This window comes from Chrysochloris asiatica, unplaced genomic scaffold (genome assembly GCF_000296735.1).
Source record: "Chrysochloris asiatica unplaced genomic scaffold, ChrAsi1.0 scaffold00051, whole genome shotgun sequence".
Lineage (NCBI taxonomy): Eukaryota > Metazoa > Chordata > Mammalia > Afrosoricida > Chrysochloridae > Chrysochloris > Chrysochloris asiatica.
Genome location: NW_006408569.1, coordinates 6,664,205 through 6,680,682, shown reverse-complemented (window position 1 = coordinate 6,680,682; position 16,478 = coordinate 6,664,205). Strand labels below are relative to the sequence as shown.

The following is a 16,478-nucleotide window of genomic DNA, read 5'->3' as shown; positions in this document are numbered from 1 at the left end:
TTGAGTGTAAATATGGGGGGTGGGGGGGAGGCAGAGGGAGACAGTTTGGTAGCAATAAAAGACGTCCAAATCTACTACTGTCGAGTCGGTTCCCACTCAGAGTAACTTAATAGGAGAGAGTAGAACTGCCCTAAGGTTTTCCCAACTGGAAATTTTTCTACAGAAGCAGACAGCCACATCTTTCTCCTGTAGAGTAGCTTGTAGGTTCAAACAGCAAATCTTTGGTTTAGCAGTTGAGTGCTTACCACTGTGCCACCAGGACTCCTTTAATAAAGTGTATTGTTGTTATTTTTGTTAAGTGCCTTCGAGTCATTTCAGACTCATAGCGACCCTGTATAGATAGGGCTTCCGAGGGAGCCAACCTTGCAATTCAAACCGACCTTACGGTCCAGTGCATGATCTTGCAGCGCCACACAGGTCTCCAGCTATCTTTCTGATGGAGAAAGGGTTGGGATGGACCAACCAGTCTCCTTCAAAGTTGGCCTTCAGCAAGATGGTCCTCCATTAGCCTTTCAAGACCATCTTTTCCGTCCTGAAGGATGTTCACAGTCCCTGACTCTACTGAATGAAAGCTCCAATTTGAAGCCCTAGCTGGCTCTGCAAGTGGGTGTGTGGGTGTGGGGGGGGGGGTGTCACCATTTCCCTCTTCCCATAATTGTTTAACAAGAACCTTGAACGCCTTAACCTTGGTGAGGAAAAGCCTGCGATGGGGGGCTGTCCAGGGCCCACAAAGGGAAGACTTGGGTTCACAGGGTCTTTCCTCAGAGGCCACTTCTTTCTGACCCCCACTGCAGATATACCATGTCCTGGGAGGAGGTCCCTTTATTTGCCAGCATTATCTGCACTTGCTGTTGGCTGCCATCACATCTGTCCCTATTCATGGCAGCCCCCAGTACAATTGAAGAACATGCTGCCCAGTTCTTCACCATACTCATGACTCGGTATAGATTGAGCCATTGTCATCCATAGGGTTTGCACTGGCTACTTTTCAGAGGTATCTTGTCAGTCCATCTTAGTCTGTCAGCTCCACTAAAACTTGTTCAGCTTCTTAGGAACATGAAAACCTCCGTGGGCAGCTGGGCAGTGTCTGTGCAGGAAGGGCCTTGGCTCAGGAAGCAAACCTGAGTCTCCCGCATGGAAGGTGGAAATTCTACCACTGAACTTGAAGGAAAGGAGGAAGAAAGGAAGGAAGGAAGGAAGGAAAAGAAAGAAAACCAGTTGCTGTAGAGTGGGCTCCAATTCATGGTAACCCCATGTGACTAAGCTTTCAGAAGATCACCAGATCTTTCTTCTGAAGCACCTCTGGGTGGATTTGAATCTCTATCTTTGGGTTAGCAGTCACTCCAAAGTCTCCCACCACCTAAGAGAGCTGCCACCAGAGTGAGGTCAGAGAACTCTGTCCCCAGGCCTTACTTCTCAGCAGGACTCATCCTACTGTCTTTTGATACTGTAGGCATCAAGAAAACGGAAAATGGAAGTGTTGTCTTCACCAACTAAACAAGGAAGCCCAAACCACCTTGAGTCACAAACAGTGATGAATGGTTTCCATCATTTACTGAACATTGACAGAAACGTGTATGATCTCATATAATCCTCATTCATATAGTCCTCACTGCACCCCTGAGAGGTAGAAACCATTAGCATCCCAACTGGCAGAAGAGGAAAGTGAAGCTGAGAGATTAAAGAAGTTACCTAAGAAGTCAAAGAGTGATGAGTCTGCCTGACTTCAGAGTCAAGTTCATTAAGCTCTATACGAAATGGCTTCTCAAAAGACCTCATCCTGCAATCTTCTAAAGGCATAATCTAACTCTGTAATGTTGACAGTCTATGGCTCTGCCATTCTCCTTCTAGGAGTTGGCCTACAGAAATAATCAAGCAAGGGTACAAAGAGAAATGGGCAAAAATATTTACAACAGCTTTGTCCATACTTGGAAACAACATAAATGGGGCATTAAACACATTAGAGTTCATTCATACAATAATACCATGCAGCCATTAAAAATGAGGTCGACAAAGACTTAATGACATGGGGAAAATCTTCATGATTTTTTTTTTTTTATTCCTTCGTTTTGCATGTGAAGATTATACACATACTGTACAAACATACTTGTAAATAATTTCATGCTAGGGGAAAAGCAAATATTGAAATATGAGTTATAAGGTGACTCCATTTTTATTTAAGGTAAAACAACAACAACAACAAAAACCACACCCACAGAGAAAAGACTGGGAGAGTGTGTACTGAAGGGTTAACAGCGGTGATTTGGGGAGGGGAGTGGGGAGGGCTAGGGGAAGTGAGAGAGACATGTTTATTTTCTGTATTTTTGTTTTATTGGATTTTTAAAGCATTATTACTTTTACATTTATAAAAAAGAAACTGTATTTCAATTTTTCAATAAAGAAAACAACAAAGAACACAGGGCTCAAGATGCTGGCCAATGATCTGGGGTAGCGGGGAAGCCATTATCCTGATGGATAGCTTTTGGCAGGGGTTTCTGGAAAGATGGTGTGGAGGGGGATAATGCCCAAGGCGCTTAAAACCCACACACGCCAGAGGAGGTTCCTATACCATTTTACACCCCTGAGTACTGCCTAACAAGGAGCCCTGGAGGTGCAGTGGCTAGGCACCGGCCTGCTAGCTGAAAGGTCAACAGTTTCAATTCAATACTCGCTTGGCAGGAGACAGCTGTGGCCATCTGCTTCCAGAAGGAGGATTACAACCTTGGAAACCCCATGGGGCATTCTGCTCTGCCTTACACGGTCACTAGGAGTAGAAATTGACTTGACAGCAGCAGGTTCGTTAATGCTTACCTATTAGCTCTATGCAGAGGAAAGGAAAATATTAGAGAAAGAGGGGTAATGGAAGACAAGATGTTCAGGAAACCTCCCCTGCCCTGAAGGTAAAAAGTATCTTAGGTTTGGGGGCTGTGGAATAAATGCAAAACTTAACGAGTTCTAGAAGGGACTGTAAGAAGAGGCAACAATGATTGTAAATCACAGGACAGGCCTGAGGGGTAAGAAACGCAATGCCCCTATCATTGCCCCTATAGGTCTGTAGGGCCCAGAGCTGCTCGTGTCCAGCCCCAGTGGCTTCCAGAACATGCCAAGTGGCACCTTGAGCCCAGCCAAGCAAGGTCTGAGGTCCAAGAGACTGCGCCTTCACAGCTAGAGACCCCTCTCCCACCCTCAGCCCGGAATGCCAGAGAGTGAGCCTCTAGCTCCCCTGGGGCAAGGAAATAAGAGGGGATGAGCTAGTCTAAGAGGAAAGTGAGGAACTTTTACTCTGCCTGGGGCCCCTCCAGGGCATGGGAAGCTACTCTAAGGCAGATCTGAGTTCAAGTCTCGGTTCTGCCACACACTAGCTGGATCACCTGGGGCAAGCCACGTAGCCTCCCTGAGTCTCAGTTTCCACATGAATAAAGTGGAGATAACCAAACCAACCCCATGGGATTGTTTTGAAGATTTAATGAAATCATGTATGTAAAGTATTTAACAGTGTGCCCCCCTCCCCCACATAACAAATATTGAGTGAATTACTATGTCCAGTCCTCTAAATTTACATCACCCTATTACATCCATTTAATTCCCCTCAAGACCCTTCTCACCAATGACCCTTAGTGTGGTGGCTAAGAGCAAGGGCTTTGGAGTTCAACTAACATGTTCACAAATCCTGGCTCCACCCCTTACTGATGACATGATTTCAGGTAAATTGCATACATACACATTTCTGTTCTGCAAAGCACAAATAATGATCTACTTGTGGCGCTGTGGGTTAAGGCGCCAGACTCCAAAACCCTTTGAACTGCAAGGTCGGCGGTTCAAGCTCACTAATTGCTCCTTGGAAACCCTATACAGGGTCGTTATGGGTCGGAATCGACTCGATGGCACTTGACAACAACAAGGGAGCTCTGGTAGCGTAGTGGTTACAAATCGAGCTGAGAACTGCAAGGTCAGCTGTTCGAAACTACCAGCTGCTCCTCGGGAGGAAGATGAGGCTTTCTGCTCCCGTAAAGATTTACAGCCTCGGAAACCCTGTTCAGGGTCGCTATGGGTCGGAACCGACTCGAGGGCACTTAACAACAACAATACCTACCACTTGGGGTTGTTAAGGAGCCCTCGTGAACCCATCAGTCGCTCCTCAGGATAAAGATCCGTACAGATGAATAACCATGGAAACCCTAAACAGCAGTTCTCTGCTGCCCTATAGGGCTACACTGAGTGGACTCCTGGTGTGGCGCTGTAGGATCAGCATTGGATTTCGAACCACAAGGCTGGCAGTTCAAACCCACCAGCTGATCCTAAGAAACCCTGTACAGAGAAGTTACTTGAGGGCACTTAACAAGGGTATTGAGTACCAGATTGATCACGAAGGACATGCCACTATGTGTTTATCTGCAGACTGACTGACATTCACGGACCTGGCACAGCCCAGAGACAAACTCATATCCAAGCCCCGACAAAATTTTGGAATTCAGGGGAGAAGGTACCAGCTCTGGTCCCCAGAAAGGCAGGGGCAGAGGGAAAGCCCATGTGAGGAGCCCGGGGCAGCCCTGCTCTGCTCAGTTCAGTGGAAGAAGACCAGTCCAGGGCATTAGACGAATTTTCGGCAACTCCCTTGGATTTTCAAGAACTTGTGAGGGAAAGAAACAAAAGACTCCATTCAAGTGAGTGAGAGCCAAGCCAGCGCCCCAGTTCAGATTTTGAGGCCCCTCTCTGGTGGTGTAGTGAGTTAAACGCATTGGGCGGCTAACCAAAAGGTCAGTAGTTGGAATCTATCAGGCACTCTGCAGGAGAAAAGACAAAGCTCTCTGCTCCCATAAACATTTACAGCCCTGGAACCCTTATAGAGGGTCACTCTGAGCACATAGGCACCACCACCACTTCTTCCTGTTCTGCCAACGGAGGCAGCTTGGACTCTTGACTCATCCCGGCAGAATGACCTCTCCCCTGGCAACCTCACTTTACATTATCCCAGGTAGGTTCTGATCAGCTCCCCCAGAGCGAGTCAGCTTCCAACCTCTCACCCATTCAAGGTTTCCAAAGAAGCTGGAGGCTTTAGCTGGGTCATTAGAGACCAAGGGTATTATAATAAAAGCTAAAGAAGGGGGTGGGGGAAGGTGCTTATCACCATAATCTCAGTACAGTTGAATACCACCCAACCATCCAAGTCAGGAAATTCAGGATGAGGTCTGGGGTTTCCCAGTTGGGGAAAAGAAGTGGCTCTCACACCTCTCCTTCACAATAGAGGTGACTTTATGTCCTCACACCACAACAGCCACCAACACAATCAAGTGGGAAGGAACTACCTCCCCTCCAGACTGCAGCCAAGACTCCTCCTCCAGGAAGGCCCTAAATAAAGGGAATTCTATAGCATTTGATATGTAGGCTTCACGTTTTCCTATAACTCCATAGCTACCAATATAGCATTTGTATACCATTGCCTCTGGGACCTACCAGGGATAGCTCAGAAAGAGCCTAGGGCAATGGTCCTCACAAAGGGACCGCCAACTTGACTGTGGGAACCTGTAAGGCAACTTCCTGACTTTCTGTACTAATGAAACCCCACTCTCAGTGCTCAGTCTGGAGAGAGATTGACGAGATTTAAGGTTAAAACAAAAACCTAATCACCACCCCATATTGACTCAACTCTAGGTTTGATAGGGAGGGATCATTGATAAAATTAATCACAAATGACAAATAATCCAAAAACCACTGTTACTTCTCCATTTACAAGAAAACGTGATCGAACTATAATTTCTCTTAAAGTTAATCCCAGCTCATGGTCGGTATTCAACAAATATTTATTGAATACTAAATCAATGAAAGGCTCATTTCGTTCAAGTGACAGATGGGATTATTCAAACTCCCTTAGCTGTTCACATCTACTGGACCCAGGAGCAGTGGGTTATGGAAAAATCTCTGGACTGGGATTAGGAGCTCTGGGTTCTGGTGTTGGTTTACTCTGTGTGTGACCTTGAGTAAGTCTTGATACTTAGTCTACTAGAGAGAATCAACATGTTCATTGCAGTATGTTGTGCATCAGAGCCTATATCTATATATCTATATCTATGTATATATATTTAAGTTTTTATTGTGAATTGGGTAATAGCTTTCATGGGAGAACATCCACTTTACATTCATATTACCATATTTCATTTCATTGCAATGATTACAAACCCCTCCATGCATCATTATTCAACAGCATTTGCTTCCCTTCCCTCTGGGTTTTTGTTGTTGTTGTTGTTGTTTTTATATACACCAAAGCACTCAGGGATATACAACCATTTAAACAACCAAAGGGTATACCCTGCAAGTCTGCCTCCTGGCTGTCAGCACACAGCCCCTCTCCCTCCCTGAGTCCAGGGTCCCCAGCCGCTCCATCTCTCCACGTCATTGTCTCTCTCTCCATCTCTGGCATCGTAGTCGCTGCTTCTCTGGATAGGGTCCCGCATTCCGCTCTTCTTCCTTGATGGTCCCAGGGTCCTCCACTCCTGGACTGCAAGATCAACCGCTCCCCTCCTTTTGTTACAAAACGTCTACCTTTGCATTTGCAACACTCACAATCAGTCCTGAGAGCAATTATTCATTACTGAACCACAAGAGTCTTATCCCCATCTCCTTTCATCAGCCCCATCCAAACAGGTTGGAAACTACTCAGTGGAGATTCTACCTTCCCCCATACCTTCTGAAACTAGTAGAGCCTTTATTTTATGACAACAAATCATCATGTCTCCCAGTTGGGCACAAAGCTATAACTCCTGTAGTCAAACTGCCATGGCCAAATAGCCAAAGACAAGCAGAGCTGGCAGAAAAGGCAGCGGGAAGTGGGAAGGGGTTGAAGAACGAGTAAGAGTTGTGAAACCACGTTTAAATCAAGGCCCCCTCATTCCCTGCCTTATGGTGGAATGTGAGCTCTAAACTCTTATCAATTAGAAAACTGTCCAGTACCAGTAGAAAAACAGACTAAGGACTGGAACTGGCAAGAAACCTAAGGCAGAGGGGAGGTACAGAAAAGGTCTACTCTTATTATTAACCAAAAATCTAGAAATTAAACAACGCTGAGATACCATTTTGAAACAATCAAATGACCACATTTTTTAAATGAGATGTGTTGAAATGGGCCCTTTGATACACTAATGGCAGGGCAAACTGGGTTAGTCTTTCTGCAAACCAATCTGGTCATATTTTTTCAAGAGCCTTTAACAGAGCATTCCCTTTAACTCGACAATTTTACTTCAAGGAATATATCTGATAGAAATGATCACAGATTGGCCCATAGATAAGGAAGTTCATCACAGCATCATTTATCATAATGAAAAATTGGTAAATCCTAAATGTCTGACAACAGGGAAAATGTCTACATGCATATTATGGAGTCATTAAAAAGTTTTCAAATGATATGGAAAATGCTAAGTAAAAAAAATAATAAAACTGGATTACTGAACCATATTGATTGGAAGAGAACTCAAATTCTTAAAACGTCCAAACTTATTGGACTGGTTGAGCCTATTGCCCTGAAATACACCTGAAACCTTGAACCAAAACTATCCCCTGAGGTCATCCATCCTTTACCTAATTACCAGAATGGCACTTAAAATTTTTAAAAAGTATCACCTGTGAGTTCTGCAATTCTTTAAAAAAAAAACAAAAAACCTCTATATAACATCTAAGGAGCTCTGGTAGCGTAGTGGTTATGAATCGGGCTACAAACCGTAAGGTCAGCAATTTGAAACTACCAGCTGTTCCGCAGGAGAAAGATGAGGATTTCTGCTCCTGTAAAGATTTACAGCCTCGGAAACTCTGTACAGGGTTGCTATGAGTTGGAACTGACTCCACAGCACATAACCACCACCATATAACATCAAGGAGTCCTGGTGTGGTGCTGTGGATTAATGCACCAGACTGCAAAGCCATTTGAACTGCAAGGTCGGCGGTTCAAGCTCACCAGCTGCTCCTCGGAAACCCTATACAGGGTCGCTATGGGTCAGAATTGACTTGATAGCACTTAACAACAACAACATATAAGACCAAAGGTCAACAATTACTCTAAAGCAAAGATAAGAAGGTGGGTAGGGAAACTAGAGTACTGGAAATGGAACAATCTGAATGATATCAGTAAGAACGTTGGATGTTGTGAAAAATGTAACCGGTATATACTGAACAATTTGTGTAGAAATTGCTAATTGGGAACCTAATTTGCCATGTAAACTTCTGCCAAAAACACAATAAAATATATATTTAAAAACTGTATTTATAGTTGGATTCCAGTTATGTTTAATAATAGATATGCACAGAAAAACAACAAAGAAGGACACGTTGGAAATACATCAAAACACTACCAGTGATTCTCTTCCTGATGAGTTTATGGGTGATTTTAAAAACTCTACTTTGTACTTTCCCATTTTCAACAATGAACATGTACTACTTTTTAAAAAAGGCACATTAAAGGTCTAAGAGGAATAAGACGCTTATTTTCTCTCTAAGCTTCCCAAATAATTAAAGTGAGAAAGGGACCTCTGAGGTGGGCTAGTCTAGTGATTCTCAATCCCATCAGTCCTAGCCCTCAGCCTTTATCATCCTAAAATAAATTTCATATTTAATATAATCTGCTTTTATACAGTATTTCTAGACTAACACAACTATCACGTACTAACTATAATATAAGAAGAAATAAAAGGGAAGTACTTTAATCACACCACCACCCATCTGTCATAATGTGGTGGCTTGTAGGATGTTGGAAGCTATGTTACCTATACTTCAAATACCAGCAGAGTCACCCAGGGTGGATCGGTTTCAGCGGAGCTTTCAGACTAAGACTGACAAGAAGGGCCCAGTGATCTACTTCTGAAAATTAGCAAGTGGAAAACTTCCAGATCACAGCGGAACCTTGTCTGAGTCACTTGCTTTAGACACATCATCAGGAGGGGTCAATCACCAGAGGAGGACTTCACAGGTGGCAAAATAGAGAGCCACTGAGGGTGCCGATCTAGTGAGATGGACTGCCACATGCCGGGAATCACGAGGACGATGCAGAACCAGGCATGGTTTCATTCTGTGGTATATAAGACCTCCATGATTTAGAACCAACTGAACAGCAACAATCTAATCTTTATCTATATAACTTATAATTCAATGATATGCTCCTCAATATGCAAATACTGAGGCAAACACTAGGTAGTCAGAGGTTTCCACATACGTGGAGAATCACTGTGAGTGCAACAGCTACAAATGAAGACTAATACAGGTATGTTGCATTGACAGCTTAAATACACATGAATGGCCCTGTTGTCAACGGCATGATTTCCAAAACTTGTGAACTTGGCAAAGTTCAGAACAAAATAAAGCTCCATTTTTCCTCAATTTACACAGTTGTGACATCCCTGGAAATTCAGCTCTGGTAGCGTAGTTGTTATAAATCAGGCTGCAAACTGGAAGGTCAGCAGTTGGAAACTACCAGCTGTTCCTCAGGAGAAAGATGAGGCGTTCTGCTCCCATAAAGATTTACAGCCTCGGAAACCCTGTACAGGGTCGCTATGAGTCAGAACCGACTCCATGGCACACAGCCACCACCATTAAAACTATAAAGGCATATTTATGTTTATGACTTGTAAAATAATTAACCAGATGTTACTGAGCCAATTCTGCATCATAGCGACCCCATGTGTGTCAGAGTAGAACTGTTCTCCAAAGCACATTTAGATAGACTCCAACCTCCAACCTTTAGTTAACAGGTCAGCACATTAACCACTTGCACCACCAGGTTTGTCTACCATTATTAATGTCCTCTGTTGTTGTTGTTAGTGCCATCGAGTCAGCTGTATATAGCAGGGGTGGGCTCTGCCAAGGCAACTGCAGTTCCAGCCATCATATTAGGGGTGAGTTCATTGTTTGATCAAATATAGCAGACCAATTTTTAAGTTGATCATTTTGTATGGCCCATGAATGATGTTAGAAATTTTGGCAGAAAAAAGGTCCCCTACCCCTCCTGTATAGGGTTTCCACGGAGTGGATGGTGGGATTTGAACCATCAACTTTGTGGTTAGCAATGATGACCTACAGCACCACACCAAGACATTAAAGTATTTTTATAGATGCAAATTTATAGTTCCCAGTCTATAAAGGGTCAGTGGAAAAGAAGATTACCCTCAGTGAGGTGGAATGGCAGAGTGGCTGCAACAATGGTCTTAAACACAGCAATGATTATGAGATTATTATTACAGGACCAGGCAGTGTTTCATTCTGTTGTACACAGAGTTGCTATGACTTGGAACAGACTCAATAGCACTTAACCACAACAATTTTCCTTTCATATCTATCCAAAACATGAAATCCACCATGGCCCTCTTTTTAGTGAGTTGGGCTTTCACCTTCTGAAAAGAATGATAGTCACAGTTTTAGCCTTTGACACTCTTTCTAAAATCTATCCCCTAAGAAGAACAAGAGAGTCCTAGAATGTCTTCTCAAAACAGATGAAAATACTTTGTAAATTATTAGAAATATTGCTCTTCTCTTCTTTAGTTGTACCAAAGCATAAGAACAAATTATCGTTTTTAAAAAGCTATTTACTATAATCCCTTGGTGATTTTCCCCAGTCTGGCCCCAGTCTCAGGAGTATAAAATGAACTGAGAAGAAAAGGACTAACACATCCAGTCTAAAGGGCGAGGGAGGGGAGCTAGGTTGCTAGGTTACCGCTTTAGCCAATCCAAGTGCTCCCACAGGGGTACCAGATACAGGACAGGTCTCTCTCTCTCTCTCTCTCTCTCTCTCTAACCCCCTCACTACCACTCCCACACTAAATTGAAGGTTCTCAAAGGAAGAGGTCAACAGATATGGGGAGGGGTACATCACTCACACTAGGCCCAAGGAAAGAAATGAGACAAAAGCACAAAGAAACAGACATCCTTATATTGCTAGAACCATTCATATCTCCTTCAATAATTGGCTTCCCCCTTGTCAAAGAAAGATTTATTTATTAAGAAATAACAGAGAGTGAAAAAAATCCTCAACGTAGACCCATTCACACACATTTGTAGGCTCATACAAAGGGGCAAAGATCTACATAAGTTTGAAAATAGCTTTAAAAACAAAATCCTTTAACTAGGTAAAGAGATTCAATAGGTCAATATGAAAAGGTCCATTGGGGTAAAGGCAGGAAGGTCAGGCCAGGAAGAATGGAATTTCGCTACTATGGAATGAGGAACCACCTCTACCATTGGGGGACAAACAAAGAAAACGACAATGACCTCAGTCAGGGCAAGGGACATGAAGAAATGGCCCAAAATAGCCAATTTCCATCCTCCCCCCCAAGATTTTGGATCATTGCCAACCATACTGGCCTGGGGAAGTGGGGGGCACAGGAATCTTGAGGCATGGAGAGGAAGGGGGTTGTTGGAAAAGGTGTCAGCCATTGAAAAGACCAAACAATTGACAGCCTATTCCCATGGGAAAGATCAATTCTTCAATCTCCCCTCTCTGACTAGGACTTAGACCAGGGACGGTCCCAACTGGCACATGGTATGATTGGGACAGATCTTCTGGCCAGGATTTCAAACACAGAAGATTTACAAAGGAAAAGAAAGAGTTTTCAGGGATTTTGAAACATCTGAAATTAGTAATAATACTTCCACACTTTTTAGAGAAATTTCCATTTTGGCCCTTTACATCAGAATGGGAAAACTGCTCTAACTGACCAGAGGTCAACAGGAGAGTGACTGAGGTAAGTCTAGGGAGAACAATCCAGCCTAACCCAGGAGAAAAGGTGATCTGAGTCAGGATTGGATCAAGGGGTTCATAGGAGTGGCAGGTTACTTGGAAAAACTAGTTAACTTCCAAACCCCTCAGGCTGGGCCTAAGTTTGAACGAGTCAAATCTTAACTGAAAATAAACCTGTTGTTGTTGTTAGTGTCGTCGAGTCGATTCCGACCCATAATGACCCTGTATAGGGTTTCCAAGGAGTAGCTGGTGAGCTTGAACTGCCAACCTTGCAGCTCAAATGGCTTTGCAGTCTGGCGCATTAACTCACAGCACCACACCAAGACTCCATGAGAGTAAAACTGAGAGGGGAGAAAAAGAATGAGAAAGCCGAACACTGAAGGAACTCAGAGACTCTGTGTCTTTCTCCACGAGAGAAGGATTGCTCTGTTCCAATCCTGCTTCAAGAAAAATCTGGGATCCATCAAATGGCAGGAATTCTGATGAGTGAATGAAAAGAGTCAGATGGGAATGCAAAGAAACCTTGATCACAGAAATCTTTAGTATCACTCGTGAAAGATCACTAACAAACTGTGTCCAAAGGTAGGCCTTGGTGAGCCTGCTTCAATAACCAAACTTCATTTGCAATGAACAGCATTTGTCTGCATAAAACCAATATTCTAATCAAGAACTACTTGTGCTCAGTAGATGAATATAATGCCCCACCCTCCCACTGTATTAACACTACATCATGCCTTGAAGGAGTCCTGGTGTGGCGATATGGGTTAATGTGCCAGACTGCGAAGCCATTTGAATTGCAAGCTCACCAGCTGCTCCTTGGAAACCCTATACAGGGTTGCTATGGGTCAAAACCGACTCAACAGCACTTAACAACAACAAGTGCCTTGAAAGCCCTTTCTTCATAGTCCATTAAAAGGTAAATGGCAGCCCAGAAATGTAGTACAGACCAATGGAGAGTTAGTTTGCAAGCTCTCTTGCCAACACGAAGGGTTCCCTGGAAAATGGAAGTATGACTAGTAAATATCAACCCCTTTCAATGCCCACCCCCACCCCTACTACACACACCAACACACTCACACCCCAGGGTGGTTCTGGAAAAGGAACGGGGAAGGAGGAGGCAAGCAGTTTGCATTAGACACAGTTTAATCGCCTTCAAATAGATTAAAAGTTCTGGTTTACACTCCCCCCACCCTCCCCATAAGTCATCCAGACAGGACCCTGGCTTAGAAAGAGAAAAACACAGGTGCTCTAGGAAATATAGCCATGTATAATACATACATCTTCTTCCCTGAAATAGAGCAGGTCCTGAGCAGACCTGATGGGGGCCACAGCCCACCCCCAGGGTGAAGTGGCTCTGGGACTCTGCCGGTGGAAGTGCTGGAAGAACGGGGCTTGAAGAACCCCGGGGTGGTTACCATAGGCCAAGAAGGGCCAAGGCCTTGGGAGTGGGTTACCCGGGAGGGCTGCAGTCCTGGGCATTCCCTCCTCACTCAGCCTAGGCTTTAATGGAAGTACTGGTTATCTTTTTATTTTATTTTTTTTAATTTTTACCTTTTTTGAGGGGCATAGGAGGATAGGAGAGGAGAGCCTCTCTGTGCCTTGTTTTTCCCATAGTGCATTCTGGGCCTCTGCAGGCCTCACACAGGGAGTCTGAGTGGGTAGTGTTTAAGTGAGCACTTGGGTTTCCTCTGAGGAAAAGGAAACATCCAAGCGCAAACTTTTATTACTGCCATTATTGCTCCTAATGGGAGCAAGAAGTCAAAGGAAACAAAATTAAAAGGGGCTCATGAGAAAGGAGGAGAGATGAGACAGAATGTGAGGGACTATGCCATTGGCACCTCATAAATTCATACTGAGAATGGCACAGATATTAAATAAAATGTCTCAGGTAGTCTACAAGAAATGGAAATTATCTCTACTACAACTACTTACACATATCTAATTGGAAAAAAGTAGGAGCTTGGGTGTTAAAGAGTGGAAGGGGGCACAAAGGTGCCGCTACGTGATTAAATACAACAAGTAGAAGGTACCTGCCCCATTCCTAGAAGGATTCGCTGGCAATGTTGGCACTTGAGTAGCCGGAAGACTCCTCCAACCCCACTCTCCATATTCTTCAATTCTGAAGACCCCAAGAACCCAGTTAGGGTTTCCTGGCTAGAGGCTCATGGCATGCAGCAGCTTGAAAGGATTTTAGCCTCAAGAATCTGTAACTCCAGAAGTAGACTGATGACCCCAAGCAGGAGAGCTAAGATTGAGAAGGAAAAGAGAGAAGTCCAAGGACATTCCATGGCTGAGGCCATGGAAAACCAGTGCCAGGGCCAAGAGACCCATTTGTCCAGTTATCAGAGGTAACTGACATCTTCTGCTACGGTCTTCAGTCCAGAAAAAAAAAAAAAAAAAACTTGCAGCAAGAAAATGCCAGTGTGCATTTGGGTGGATAAAGACCAAAGAAAAACATTAAAAGGGAGCGTATTTGCTCTCTGTCTCAGGTTTATCTCTCCCCTTACAACTCTCAGAGCCCTAATTGAACACAAACAAAAGTCTCTTCCACAGACAGGTTACTTCTCAGCATCAGTCACCTCCTGTGGTGGCTCTGGGGGTTCTGGAGGTGGCATCTCTTCAGGGGTGCTGGTTTCCTCCGGCATTTCATTTGAGCTCAGGGGTTCTGTTGGGACCTGATATAGATAGATAAGAAATCAAATTCAATACAAAGCTATCCCTGCAAACCCAAATGGAGATAATCCATAAACACCGCACTCTTCCTCTGGACCCATTGCTCATATTGATATTACAGATTTGTAGCCACTAACACCAAACTGAGAATCAAGACCACACTCTTCTCAGCAGGATGCACTGGAATTTATTTGAGTTCCATTCTTAGCTATCTGTTATGGATAGATATTTCCATTATTACTCATGATAATAATAATAGGGGCCAGAAATCATTATACAAATTCTCTTTTATAACAGAATGTGATACTGTACTTGTGTAGCAAACGTTGATCCGATGGTTCTCAACCTTGTTGTGACCCCCAATACATACACCTCATTAGAATAGTGATTCGACACAAAGGAAGAGAGTGTGTGTCGAAATCGATTGTCAGATAGTCAAAGGTGGTTTGCAATGTCCCTTGAGTGATTCTGTAATACACCACTCTTTCCCACATTCAATTGAGAATCACTGGCATACACAGACTGTTAGGATTTAAGACCAAACTCATCAAAAAAAGTGATATTCAAAACTGATGGCGATAAAATATAAACATAGGTTTGCTCTACTTCAAAAAGAAAATTCAAAATTTAGAAAAGACAGATTAAAGAATTACTCACCTTACAAAAGCATTCCCTTACAAGTACAATTCTATTTTGAAAGAAAGTTCAAATTTACTACGAAAAAAAACCCTTTTAGAACTAATAAACAAGCTCAGCAAGGCTGCAAGATACAAGATTAACATTTCTATACACTCCCAACGAACAATCTAAAAATGAAATTAGGTAAGCAATGTCATCTAACTAGGATCAACAGCATAAAATACTTCGGAATAAACTTAACAACAGAAGTGCACAATTTCTACTCTGCAAACTGTGAAACATTGTTGAAAGGAATTAATACCTAAGTAAATGAAAAGACATCATCCTGTGTTCATGGATCGATCACAAGACTTAATATTGTTAAAATGGCAATACTTAATTTATCTATAGATTCAATGCAATCCCCATCCAAATTCCAGCTGGTTTCATTACAGAAATTAACAAACTGGTCTTCAAATTCATACAGAAATCCAAAAGACTCAGAATATTCAAACAATTATGGGAAAAAAAAGTTGGAGAAGTAACACTTTCTAATTTCAAAACTTACTATATGTTTGACATAGCTGGGATGACTTGCTGCTCAGAACTCGACTACAAGAAGATAAAGAAGTTTGATATAAGAAGGAACTGTAAATTGCTACAATTTGATGAATTTGGCCTTTGCTTACGGATTTGTTGTTGTTGTTAGTTCCACAGAGTCAGTTCCGACTCATAGCGACCAGGAGTGACTAGTGAGCTTGAACCACTGACCTTGTGGTTCAAACCGACTTCGCAGTCCAGAGCATTAACCCACAGTGCCACACCAGGACTCTGCTTATGGATGCAGTTGCTCAATATTCCAACTGAGAGGGAAGGAGTCTTCATATCAAGAATCAAACTTATCTATCCCCTCAGTACACAAGATTCATAGGGACAGGCAACTTAGCCATTGGTTACCAAAATTGGTGGGTGGCTATAAAGGCACAAAGTGGCTGGCAGACAAATTTTCAAGAGTTTGCTTAATTTCAGAGCAAGGGGGGTAGGGTCGAGTGCCCACTGAATAGTTTCCCTTTTCACACCAGACCCTTGGGTCGGGTGTGTAAGGGGATGGGGAAGGATGGGAATAGGATTCTTTTGATTTAATAGTGAGTAATTACTATCATTTGTCACTTGTCTGCCAGTTTGTCTTACTGTGGTGTCTTGTGAGTTGCTGTGATTCTGGAAGTTATGCCACCGGTATTTTAAATATCAGCAGGGTCACCCACAGTGGACAGGTTTCAGATGAGCTTCTAGATGAAGACAAACTAGGAAGAAGGAGTGATGAACTACTTCCGAGTACTTAGTCACTGAAAACCTTATGAATAGCAGAGAAACACTGTCAGATATAGTGGCAGAAAATGAGCCCCTCAGGTTGGAAGGCACTCAAAATGCGACTGGGGAAGAGCTGCCTCCTCAAAGTAGAGTTGACCGTGAT

General features: G+C 43.3%; 1 protein-coding gene across 1 annotated transcript in view; it reads right to left on the bottom strand.

Annotated features, from left to right (window-relative positions):
- Positions 1 to 12,838: 12,838 nt before the first annotated feature.
- ZDHHC9 (zinc finger, DHHC-type containing 9) overlaps positions 12,839 to 16,478 on the bottom strand; it is a 60,606-nt gene continuing 56,966 nt past the window's right edge. The window contains exon 11 of the mRNA XM_006862834.1: positions 12,839 to 14,388. Within this exon, the coding sequence (XP_006862896.1) occupies positions 14,272 to 14,388 (117 nt within the window). The 3' untranslated portion in view covers positions 12,839 to 14,271. The remainder of the gene's footprint in view (positions 14,389 to 16,478) is intronic.